Below are 12948 nucleotides of genomic sequence, written 5' to 3' on the forward strand. Positions count from 1 at the left end.
TTCTCTCATCACCAACTTTGCGCCAGACACATTCAAGGTTCTGGCAAGGCCTGGTGAATGTGCATCCTCTCCTATTCCTTCACCCAGGGCATAGGGACAGTAGAGGGAGAGAGTAGGTGTTTGAGCTAGTAAGGGAGGTGGGGTGAGGGGAGAGACCCGAAGCGGAAGGGGAGGAGCCAACTTTGAATTTCAGTTTTGCCTGGAGGAAGTAATGCAGGATACAGCCAGAAGCAGGAAGGGAATAAGCAGAAAGGGTGAGGACAGGGCTAACCTCACAGCTTCTATTCACAAGTTTGCCTTCTGCTTCCATTCCAGTGCTGGAGGCCACCACAAAAGAGAGATAATGAGGATCCCAGAGGGGATGGCTCAGGAAATTACATATTCACTGAGACCTGAAAGGCCATTTCACCAACCCTGACTTTGACCAAAGAAACCCGCGCCAGAGCCTTCTGGGGGTTGGTCAGTGTTCTACCTTCAAACACACCAGGTATCATTTTACACCAGGCATAATATGAGCAGCTTCATTATTTCATTCTCTAAATTATGCTATATTAACATTTTAATTGATGAGCATAGATAGCATTGCTAAAACTAGTACATCCATACAACACTGGTATTGCCAATGTAAAGTGCCAACCTTTTGTTGTTGTTGTTTGTTTGGGCTTTGTGTGTGTGTGTGTGTGTTGCAAAAGCAATACTGCAACACACACACACACAAGTCATAAGGTGTCCCCTATCCTTTGGCCTAGCAACTCCCCCCCCACCCTCCGCCCCGGGACTTGCCCTAAGGAGATGACCTGGTTCAACAAAATAAAAATGTCTGGGTCTGAGGAACTCCATTGAGATGTTAATTGTTGCACCAAGGAAAGAAAAAACAAAAACATCTGGAATTACCTATATGACTGCAAATAGCGTTTTGAAAAAAAAAAAAAAGGATAATTCATTTGATAAACTAGCATACAACCATTAAGCACGATAATAAAAATTATATACAGTTTCAAAAATAGAGTGTAAAGCTCCCTGAAAGCAGCAGAAAAGGAAACAATTTTAATGGAAAGCATGTTAACGATACCTCAAGGTGAACAAGAACAAGAAAATTGAAAAGAACTGAAATTCGGGCCAGTGGGGTGGGGAATTATTTCAAAGTTCTCCCAAAATATTATTATATCGTGTTTTCAATTAAAAATCCCTCAAAAACAATAATAATCTCTGAACACTGCAATAAACCCATTGCCTTTGAGTCAATTCTGACTCATAGTGACCCTACAAGACAGAGCAGAACTGCCCCACCGGGTTTCCAAGGCTGTAATCTTTACTGGAGCAGACTGCCACCTCTTCCTCCCATGGAGCAGCTGGTGGGTTCAAACTGCCAACCTTTCTGTTAGCAGACGAGCGCTTTAACCACTGTGACAGCACTGCCATAGAAACCCACAAAGTACAAGGATGTTTATTTTTAACTTTAAATAGAAAATAAACCCAAATTTGGAGAACCTGTGGTAAATTCACCACAATTTTTCGCCTATGGATCCTCAATTTTGTGACTCAACTTTGAATAACAATAAAAGATTGCACGATTTTACAACACCTTACCCTCTTTTATGGGCGGTGGTGTTCAATTGGAAGGTGTCTCGTTCTACTCAACGGAAGGTGGGCTGACAAGTAAGAAAAGGGGCTTTAACTCCTCTGACCAGTACACAGCACTGTGGGGATGCAGCAGGTCAGACCCAGTAAAACCTGCCACCGGTGGCAAGGCTCGGGCTGGTGGACACTCACCTTTCACAATCAGCTCAGCGTAGTTGGACACACCGGAGCCCCCGTCAGAGCGGATCACACAGCGGTACTTGCTGACACTGCGCTGGGCAGTGTCTGCCACACTGACCGTGGCTGAGAAGCGCCTGTGGTTGACCACGCGGGTGACCATGAGGGCCGTGTCCCGGCCGTTCCACTGCTGCAGGACAGGGAAAGGGAAGGAGAGGAGAAATCACCACAGGCTCCCGGATGGCCCCAGCACGGAGTCGCCACCCTTCCCAATCCCCTCGGCCCAGGTTGCCGACGTTAGGTGCTGCCACGTTGGTTCTGACTCCTAGCAGCCCTGTGTACAACAGAATGGAACACTCTCTGGTCCTGCACCACCCTCACAGTCATCACTGTATTTGAGCCAGGGCTTCAGGTGTGTATTTCTAACAAGTTCTCAAACCTGTTGCCGTTGAGTCGATACCAACTCATAGCCTCATAGCTACCCTATAGGACAGAGTAGAACTGCCCCATAGGGTTTCCAAGGAGCGCCTGGCGGATTCAAACTGCCTATCTTTTGGTTGGCAGCTGAGATCTTAACCTGTGCGTCACCAGGATTCCCAGGTGATGCTAATGCTGCTGCTTAGGGACCAATTCTGAGAACCACTAGTACTTCGGTGGGTCCCAAAATTTATTATACATAAAAATCACATGGAGATCTTGTTAAACTGTAGCTTCTGATTATATTCAGTATATCTGGGGTGGAAACGCAAATTCTCACCAAGGTTAGAACTGGAAAGAACTGGTTCAAAGCCCTGGTTTGAGCCCAGGAGTTTCCACAGCTGGTTTTCTTAGTGATCTGATTCAAAAAGAAAGTTTGCTAATGACCTGATTCCAAAGAGTAGATCCCTGGTGTAAGGGAGACAGCAAAGGCCCCTTGGATGGCCCTGGCTCCTTGCTCGGCCTACATTTGCAGGTGGCACATGGCCCCTTCAACTCGCTTCCTCCTGTATTCCTTTATCCTGTAAGCAGAACCGACAGCATTTCCCCAAACACGGACCCAGCCCATGTAAAGTGAGAAAGAGGAGCCCAGCTCCCAGGCCCGAAGCCTCCATTCCCACAGCCAGTAACCTGGAAGCCACCCATAGGCTCTGAGTCCCATCCCATAGGGACCAAGGTTGCCCCCATTGGCAGAGTGCGCAGGGGGGATTTTCAGCACCTCTCCTCCTTGGCATATACTCTTTCCTTGGCCTGGAATATTCTGTCTTCCTGAGGACACTCCTTCTCCATTAAAAGATTAAAAAATAACAATAATGTTGGCTAGTGTGTGGAGAAATTGGAATCCTCATCCGTTGCTTGTGGGAATACAAAATGGTACACCCCCATGGAAAACAGTTCGGTAGTTCCTCAAAAAGTTAAACATAAAACTCCCATATGAGCCTGAAATTCCACTTCTAGGTATACACCCAAGAGGCTTGAAAGCAGGGATCCAAACAGATACTTGTACATCAATGTTCACTGCAGCATTATTTAGAATAGCCAAAGGTTGAAGATGAACTAAATGTCCATCAACAGAAGAAGAGATAAACAAAATGTGGTACCATATATACAATGGAATATCAGCCATAAAGAGAAATAAAACCCTATTACATGCTACAACATGGATGAACCTTGAAAACATTCTGAACAAAGTAGCACACAAGGACAAATACCGTCTGCTCCTTCCTATATGAGGCCTGAAGAATAGACAAATGCATAGAGACCAAGGTTTATTAGTGGTTACCAGGGGCAGGAGGGAGGCAGAGAGGGGAAGCCATTGTTTAGGAAGCAATGAGTATCTGTTAAATAGAAAGAAAAAAAAATCCAGGTTCAGCTCACCAGTATCTCTGGTAGGTTCCTCAACTATCACACCACCTTCTGGAAGTTGTTCACTTCTTTAAACCCGTAAAAAACCAAACCTGTTGCCATTGAGTTGTTTCCAACTCATAGCGACCCTGTAGGACAGAGCAGAACTGCCTCATGGGGTTTCCAAGGAGCAGCTGGTAGATATGAACTGCCGACTGTTTTTGGTTAGCAGCCAACTTCTGAACCATTGTGCCACCAGGGTCCCTCCCTTATGTACGGCCAAAACTTTCTACACAATTTTGCCTACAACAGGTTCCCACTTTAGACTGGGAGCACCCAGAGGACACTGACTTCACTACATTCATCTCCAGAACTTCGCCCTGAAGCCTCCCAACTTGGAAGACATTTCCAGAATCAAGGTGAATACACATGAGCTGTGGCTGTGGCATCCTGAGTTTTAGGCCTGATACTTAGGCTTTGAGTAAGACCTTTTCAGAATAGCAAGTTACGGTAACTGGAAAGACACGTGTGTGGATACAGTTCGAGTGAATATTTATTAAGCACCTACTACGTGCCAGGTTAGAGCCCTGGTGGTACAGTGGTTAAGAGCTCAGCTGCTAACCAAAAAGGTCGGCTGTTTGAATCTACCAGCTCCTTCTCGGGAACCCTATGGGGCAGTTCTGCTCTGCCCTATAGGGTCACTGGTCATTATGAATAGGAATCAACTCAATGGCAACAGATATATGCCAGACCATGAGCCAGGTATGTTTACATAAATCTCCTTTTTAAGCCTGACAGCCTTGTTTGAGGTGTGTATTATTACTGCTCTTTTCAGAAAAAGAATTCAAATGTCAGAAAGGTTCAATAAATATGTAAAGCAAATAAGTCCCTTATCCAGATATTCCAACTCCATTTGCAGAATTCAAAATGACATTTGAAGAGCAGAACATGCTCTTTATTTCTAAGAAAGAAAGACAGGCTTGAGAAAAGTAACTCCAATAGCAAAGATGAAAGGAAAGGGAGAGAGGCACATTGATAAAAAGAATGGACAACAGAGAACTACCTACCATATGGATAATTAGTGCTCCTGAGGAAGGGAGCTGAATAAATACAACACACATCATATTCCAACAATGTCGGTTTACTTTCCTGAAACAAGGAGCCCTGGTGATGCAGTGGTTAAGAGCTCTGCTGCTAACCAAAAGGTCGGCAGTTGCAATCCACCAGCCACTTCTTGGAAACCCTATGGGGCAGTCCTACTCCGTCCTATAGGGTCACTATGAGTCAGAACCAATTTGATGGCAACAGGTTTTCCTGAAATGAAGACCTGAATCTGTAGGCTGAAATGGCCTACCATCTGCTTGATAAAATGTATGAAAAGCAAAATAACTGAGACACACATTGACAAAAATACTAAATTATAAGGATAGAGAAGTAAATAAAAATCAAGGCAGAAAGACTAGATAATGTACCCTCTATAAAATATATAAAATAAATAATGTACCCTCTATAAAATAAATAAATAAGCCCATTTGGTATAAAACTTCTTATTGGCAATGAAGATTGTTTCCAAATCCAAGGCGACCTCTCTTGTGCGTGGCTGGCATACCAGTGTTCATAGGCTACGGTTATCTAGATGCTTGTAAGAGGACAGGGATGGAGCTAGGGGAGGACAGGATAGGACTGATAATAAAACAAATGAAGGCAAATGGCCATGCTGTCCAACCTTGGGCAGGTGATTTCATTTTTCTGGGCTTCAATTTCTTTATACATATATACACAGGATTTAATAATAGTGCCTACCATATAAAAACCACAGCCTTCAATATGGATTACCCCTCAACATAAAGAAAACAAAAATCCTCACAACCAAACCAATAAGCAACATCATGATAAACAGAGAAAAGACTGAAGTTGTCAAGGATCTCATTTTACTCAGATCCACAATCAAAGTCCATGGAAGCAACAGCTGAAGAATCCAAAGACGTACTGATTGGGCAAATCTGCTACAAAAAAAGTCTCTTTAAACTGTTGAAAAGCAAAGATGTTATGGATAACATTGTGAAGAATGGGAATTCCAGAACACTTAATTGTGCTCATGAGGAACCTTTACATAAATCAAGAGGCAGTCGCTCGGACAGGACAAGGGGAAACTGATTGGTTTAAAGTCAGGAAAGGTGTGCGTCAGGGTTGTATTCTTCCGCATTACCTATTCAATCTGTATGCTGAACAAATAATCCGAGAAGCTGGACTATATGAAGAACTGGTCATCAGGATTGGAGCAAGACTCACTAACAACCTGTGTTATACAGATGACACAACCTTGCCTGCTGAAAGCAAAGAGGACTTGAAACACTTACTGATGAATATCAAAGACCACAGCCTTCAGTATGGATTACACCTCAACATAAAGAAAACAAAAATCCTCACGACTGGACCAATGAGCAACATTATGATAAACGGAGAAAAGATTGAAGTTGTCAAGGATTTCATTTTACTTGGATCCACAATCAATAGCCATGGAAGCAGCAGTCAAGAAATCAAAAGATACGGTGCATTGGGCAAATCTGCAAAGAACCTCTTCAAAGTGTTGAAAAGCAAAGATGTCACCTTGAAGACTAAGGTGCGCCTGACCCAAGCCATGGTATTTTCAATCACATCATATGCATGCTGGACAATGAATGAATAAGGAAGACCGAAGAAGAGTTGACGCCTTTGAATTGTGGTGTTGGCGAAGAATACTGAATATACCATGGACTGCCAAAAGAACAAACAAATCTGTCTTGGAAGAAGTACAGCCAGAATGCTCCTTAGAAGCAAGGATGGCGAGACTGCGTCTTACATACTTTGGACATGTTGTCAGGAGGGATCAGTCCCTGGAGAAGGACATCGTGCTTGGCAGAGTGCAGGGTCAGCGGAAAAGAGGAAGGCCCTCAACGAGGTAGGTTGACAAAGTGGCTGCAACAATGAGCTCAAGCATAACAACGATTGTAAGGATAGCTCAGGGCTGGGCAGTCTTTCGTTCTGTTGTGCAAAGGGTCTCTATGAGTCGGAACCGACTCGATAGCACCTAGCAACAACATATTATTTACTTTTCTTTGTAATGGTGTCAGATTCTGGCAGAATAAGAGAGGGTTACTGTATTTTTCCACAAATAACGTGCCCACATAAATAATGCACCCACACATATAACGCACGTAGTGTGCCCAGGAAAAGAATGCACGAGGGGGTTGTGCAGTTGGCTGAAGATGTATAAAGAGCACGTCACTTGCGTAAAAATATGGTAGGTGCATCTCCCTGAACAATTCCCATTTTTCTGCATCGCTCTTAAACCAACAAACTTTCTTTCATCAAAGGACAAGAAATTGCATGTTGACTTATAAAATCTCTGGAAAACATGCTTTTGATAATCACACTTGTCATATTGGGAGCAGGCGATAGCAAGATAGGGATGAGCAGGAGGGCTGAGGGCCATGGGAGGCAAAAGCACTGTGATGGGCCATGAACAAGGAGAAATGGAGGTCAAGTTCAAGAGAAGAGCCCAGATAAGATTAGCCCATGAGTACGACTCATCAAGACAGGGGGAGACAGGTGCTGGAGGTCCAGAAAGGTGAGCAGAAACCCAGGTATCCAGAAACAGAGATCAAGAGGCATACTACAAGACCAAAGAGTAGATGCTCTGATGGTGAGAGGCTCAGAATCATAATGCTATGGCAACATGGAGGAGGGATTTTAGCGAAGTGAAAGTATACGAAGCACTGGTCCTAGCCACTATCTCAGCACCAGACAGAGACAGAAGAGGAAGTGCAAGGGGGGAAGACAAGTCAAGGTGTGGTGGAGGTTTGGTTGAGCAGTAAAGGGCTACTGAAAACGAGGCCCATAGGTCTGAGTGGGCACAGGGAAGAGTGGAGCAGTGAGCAGTCTAAAGTGCATCACAACCCAGAGACATGGTGGGAGAGTGAAGCTTCCCAGCCAAAAAATATGTATGTGAATGACACAGGGACCCTGAAGGGAAGTCAAAGTTCCAGGAAGAGCCCGAGAGAAGCATGCCATGGATGGATACCTATGGCGGCCTGGGGAAGATTATTTCAATGAAGATCCTACTGCTACAGCAATCTTGTCACCACGCTGGCTTGTTGGAAATTTTCTTCTGGTTCCTGCAGTATCTTTTTTGAAATAAGTATATCCTTCCTCTGAAATCTCAGGATATACTTCCTTTCCTGTTCCGGCCTGTTTTTCTAAAGTATAATTATCTTCTACTGGCTCTGATTCTATGAACCAATTGAATAAATTTCCCAGTGGGTACTGATAACATGGTGTCTTAAGTTGGGCTCTTTAGAAGTAGAATCAGAAACCGTGATTTCTTGAGTGCTCTCAGGAAAAAGGGGGTGAAGGACAGGGCAAGAAGGGGAGCTAAGCAACAATGTCACCTAAACCAGAAGCTAGCTTTGGCCTGATGCCATGGAGAGTTCTGGAGCATGAATTGTATCACAAGAGTTGATCTCACCTTGAAGCAAGAGGCTGGCCTTTTGTGCTCTGTTAGTAAGTCACTGGTCATAGTCTTTGGGGGTTGGGGAGAGCTGCCCCTATTTAGTGGAGGACAGTGCTCTAGAGAAGGTGGGGGGGGGGCGCTAGAGCCTTTAGCAGCCAATGCCCATAGGAGCTGGGTTTAGGAGTACTAGCTTATATAGGGGATCTGTCAAGGACACCAACAGCACCCATTCTACCCAGGTGCTTTCCAATTTCTGCTTATTCCTTTGTTGTTGTTAGCTGCCATCAAGTCAACCCCAACTCAAGGTGACCACATGCACAATGGAACAAAACAGTAGCCGGTCCTGCACCATCCCCATAAATGGTTGTGGAATTCACTGTGGTCATGTGTCACCCCCATGACCCCATGACCAGTTTGGGATCACTCCATTGTGATCCATAGGATTTTCATTGGTTGTTTTTTGAAAGTAGATGGCCCAGCCAATCTTCCTAGGCTATCTTAGTTTGGAAGCTCTGCTGAAACTTGTTCAGCATTACAGCAGCATGTATACCACCCCTGGCAGATGGATGGTGGTTGCATATGAGGTACAGCGGCTGAGAACTGAACACAGGCCGCCCACATGGAAGGTGAGAATGCTGCTGGACCACCACGGCCTACTCCTATAGCATATTACACATGGGGTATCCTGAAATCCAATGAGCTACTGCCAACATCTCTAAATTCCTGCTTTGAAATGTGCTGGTAGTCTGTTTCTGAGTCTATGAAAAAATAAAAAGGAAGAAAGAAACAACGAGGCTGGGAATTGACCTCTTTAGAACACTAGCCACGTCAGAAAGCTCTGGCTTCCCTGCAATTAGGCACTGTTCCCCACGGAAAGTCAATATTCCTCCCATGAATAAAAGGTTTCATAACCGAGTTTGATATTTTGTTCAACTTAATGAAATTGAACTGAGCTTTTAAATAAAAATCACATTAACTACTTTTTAGTGCTTCAGCTGTGCAAGGCACTGTCCCAACTGGTTTACATGATAAAGTTCATTTAATCCTCCTAAAATCCCTAGAAAAGTGCTTCTCCAAGAGTTGTTCCTGGACCAGCAAAATCAGAATCACCTAGGAACTTATGAAAAATGGCTGATACCCATCTGTGGGTGTTATTAGGGTTGGTACTTTGAGGTTTTTTACCCCCTTTCCTTATTCTAAGCAAGCCCTGGTGGTGCCATGGTTAAAGTGCTCAGCTGCTAACCAAAAGGTTGCCAGTTCAAACCCACCAGCTGCTCCATGAGAGAAAGATGTGGCAGTCTGCTTCTGTAAAGATGTACAGCCTTGGAAACCCTATGGGGCACTTCTACTCTGTTCTATAGGGCTGCTAGGAGTTGGGGTTGACTTGACAGCAATGGGTTTAGTTTGGGTTTGGTTCCCTATTATTAATCACAACGGAAACGTACTTATTATTTTACAAAACAGAAAATGAGAGTGTGTGGAGTGTGGAAGGTATAATTTCTGCCCAGAGGAATTTACAGTCTGAGTGAAGATTTTAGCAAAACAGCTAAAGGGTAAAACATAAACATAAAGTCGAATATTGAAAGAGCAACAGTTTCATGGAGAAAAACAGGGTTGGTATGGAAAAAGCAATGCTCTTAGAATACTCTAGGGCAGCGGCTCTCAACGTGTGGTCCCTGGACCAGCAGTACAGGCATCACTATACTACACTGCTAGACATACCTTTGCTAGAAATACAAATCCTTCAGGTCCCACCCCCATCAGAATCTCTGGGAGTGTGACCCAGCCATTTGTTTTAACAAGTCTTCCAGGTGATTCTGATGCATGAGAAAGTCTGAGATCGGTCTTATTAGCATCTCTGTTTAACAGATGAGGAAACTGAGGCAGAGAGAGGTCAACTAATATGTCTTATGTACTTCTCAAACAAATGTATATACAAATCACCCAGGGGTCTTATTAAAATGTCAATACCAATTCAGTGGGTCTGGGGTATGGCCTGAGATTCTGCATTTCTAACAAGCTCCCAGGTAATGCTGATGCTGCTGGTCCACAAGCCGCCTTACATGACTTTGCTGAGTGGCTGAGTTAGGACTTAGACTCAGGTGATCTGATTCCAGAGACGGAGGCCTTGATCACATCCCCCACGGCCGCCCGGTATGTGACAGCGCAGTTACACTCTGACTGTGAGAGGCGGGAAGAGCACGCAGCGTTCCATAAGCTTATTCTTTGTTCAAAGAACATCAAACACTGTCTTGCAGAAAACAACTGCTCTGTAGAAAACAGTTTGGGAAATGCTGTGACAGAAGCCCAGATACCTGCCTTTCTAGAAGCTTTGGAATGTGTGGTGTCTAAGTCAGAAACATGTATGGAGAAAGAACAAAGTGTCTCCTTCCTGCATGACAGGCTCTCTGAATACACTATTGGTTTTGTTGTGCCATCAAGTGGATTACAACTCATAGGGACCCTATAGGACAGAGCAGAATTGCCTCCGTCAGGTTTTCTAAGCTGTAATCTTTATGAGAGGATCACTGATAGCCCAGCAGCTAAGAGCGCAGATGCTAACCAAAAGGTCTGTGGTTCGAACCCAGCGGTGGTTCTGCAGGAGAAAGATGTGGCATACTGTGTCCGTAAAGATAACAGCCTTGGAAACCCTATGGGGCAGTTCTACTCTGTCCTATAGGATCACTGTGAGTTAACATCAACTCCAAGGCGATGGGTAATCTTTATGGAAGCAGACTGCCAGGTCTTCCCTCCTGTGGAGCAGCTGGGTGGGTTTAGACTGTTGAGCATTCAGTTAGCAGCCAAGTGCTTAACCATCATGCCACCAGGGTTCTTTGAATATACTATTAGGATATGGGCTGTGGATTTCTTCACCCAGTTCCATCTGTCTAAAGCAGTTGCATCAGAATCAACTGGAGGGTCCTTCAATAGTTCTGGGGGAGGGCCTGATAATTTGCATTCCTAGCAAGTTCCCAGGTGATGCTGATGCTGCAGATGGGGGTGAAGGGAGAGGTCTCAAAGATCTGAAGGTTAAATGATGTCTTACATTCTTCAATTAAAAATAAACCAAACCAAACCAAAACCAAGCTTGTCGCTGTGAAGTCGATTCTGACTCATGGTGACTCCATGTGTTACAGAGCAGAACTGAGCTCCACAGGGTTTTCTTGACTGTAATCTTTCTGGAAGCTGACTGCCAGGACTTTCTTCCATGGCACTGCTGGGTGGGTTTGAACTGCCAACCTTTCAGTTAGTAGCTGAGAGCAAACCATTTGTACCACCTAGGGACCTAATTAAAAACAAGGGACTGGATAATACCAGTGGGGTCCCTGGGTGGTACAAACAGTTAAACACTTGACCACTAGCCGGAAGGGTGGCAGTTTGAATTCACCTAGAGGCACCTCAGAATGCAGGCTTGGAGATCTTCTTTCAAAAGGTTACAGCCTTGAAAACCGTATGGAGCAATTCTACTCTGTACAAATGGGGTCACTGTGAGTCAGAATTGAGGGCAACTAATAACAACAACAAATACCATGCATGAAAACTTTCTCAAATTCAGGGGCACTGCCTCCGGTTGGGCAATTTGGATACTGTACCAAGGATGTTTAGACCAGGGGCAAGGGGTATGGTACCCAAACCCAACCTACACAATATTAGCAAAGCTGGAGTCCTGACCTTGAGGTGATAGAGTCTGCCTGGAGGAAGGTTATCTTTTATTCTTTGTCCAAAGGCTTTGTCTGCTTGCCAAGCCTTGTGCCCATAGGGTTACATCTGCCCAGAAGGTGAACCTTTTCCCAGTTCATCCATCTAGGTGGGAAATGTATACCAAGTTGCACAAGGGCATTTGATAACCTCATCAGTGGCCATGCTTAATCCAATTTTATACCCATGTCTCTCTCATCACTGCAATAGTTCCAGAACCTTTGAAATGTCTTTTTTTCTTTCTTTCCCCCTTTTCATCTTTCTCTTTTTAAAACAAACAACTCAAACACCACCTTCCTTCAGCTTGCTTTGTTTTATGTGGAGTAAGTCCACTTGGTTTGAGAGCAAATACTCCTTGGAAGAGAAGGGGCTGTGAATAGTTACACTTGAGCAGCTCTATACCAAGCACATGTTCTTCCTTCCATACCCAGGCAGCCCCTCTCTATCTCCAGGAACCCCCGAAAGGAAACCAGGGATGTACCTGATGCCACAGAGTCGCCTGTTTCCACACCCCATGATTACCTATCAAGGTATCTATAATGGCCTCGCCATTTTGTAATTCTCCATCCTTCCTGCTCCTGTGTCTGACATTATTCCTTTCCCAAAGAGAGAAGACACGGCCTGGAGGCCAGCTTGCAAATGATTTCTAATTGGCAGAAGGGGAAACATTTCTGTCTTTAACAAAAGGAAACTGTTTATGATTTCACTCAACAGACATTATACCCAGCTGAACACAGGGTCTAGCAGGCCTTCCTTGTGCTAGTTTGAGCTTTTGGCATTTTTTAAAAAAAGGAAAGTCAAGTCAGATCCAGTATTCCAGATGAAGATTATCCTGATTGCTCCAGAAATCTCCTGGCCAGAAAATATTTCAGTGAAATTCCCACAATTCATCCTTAATGCATATTCTTTTTACTTCTAGTCTTACTGTTTCCATGGTTTGACATTTGGAAACTTGCTCACAGCTTGCCCATTGATTCTCTTTAAGGCCATATTTGTACCTTTTCGGCAGTCTCTAAAGAATAGCCTTTGATTATTCTTTATTAAAAGTTAAAAGAAAAGAAACAGAAGCAGACATAAATCACGTTTGATTAGCTGTGCTGAAACTCCCCTAGGGCCCACTCCATGCAGGGCTGACTGTTCATTTGGGGTTGATTTCTGGGTTCAGAGTTCCTATAGAG

At 44.3% G+C, this 12948-nt stretch overlaps 1 protein-coding gene across 1 annotated transcript in view; it reads right to left on the bottom strand.

Annotated features, from left to right (window-relative positions):
- Nucleotides 1–12948, bottom strand: part of PTPRT (protein tyrosine phosphatase receptor type T) — a 1291533-nt gene that overhangs the window by 788518 nt on the left and 490067 nt on the right. The window contains exon 6 of the mRNA XM_064276097.1: nt 1774–1948. Within this exon, the coding sequence (XP_064132167.1) occupies nt 1774–1948 (175 nt within the window). The remainder of the gene's footprint in view (nt 1–1773; nt 1949–12948) is intronic.

The sequence above is a fragment of the Loxodonta africana genome, chromosome 24, assembly GCF_030014295.1.
Source record: "Loxodonta africana isolate mLoxAfr1 chromosome 24, mLoxAfr1.hap2, whole genome shotgun sequence".
NCBI lineage: Eukaryota > Metazoa > Chordata > Mammalia > Proboscidea > Elephantidae > Loxodonta > Loxodonta africana.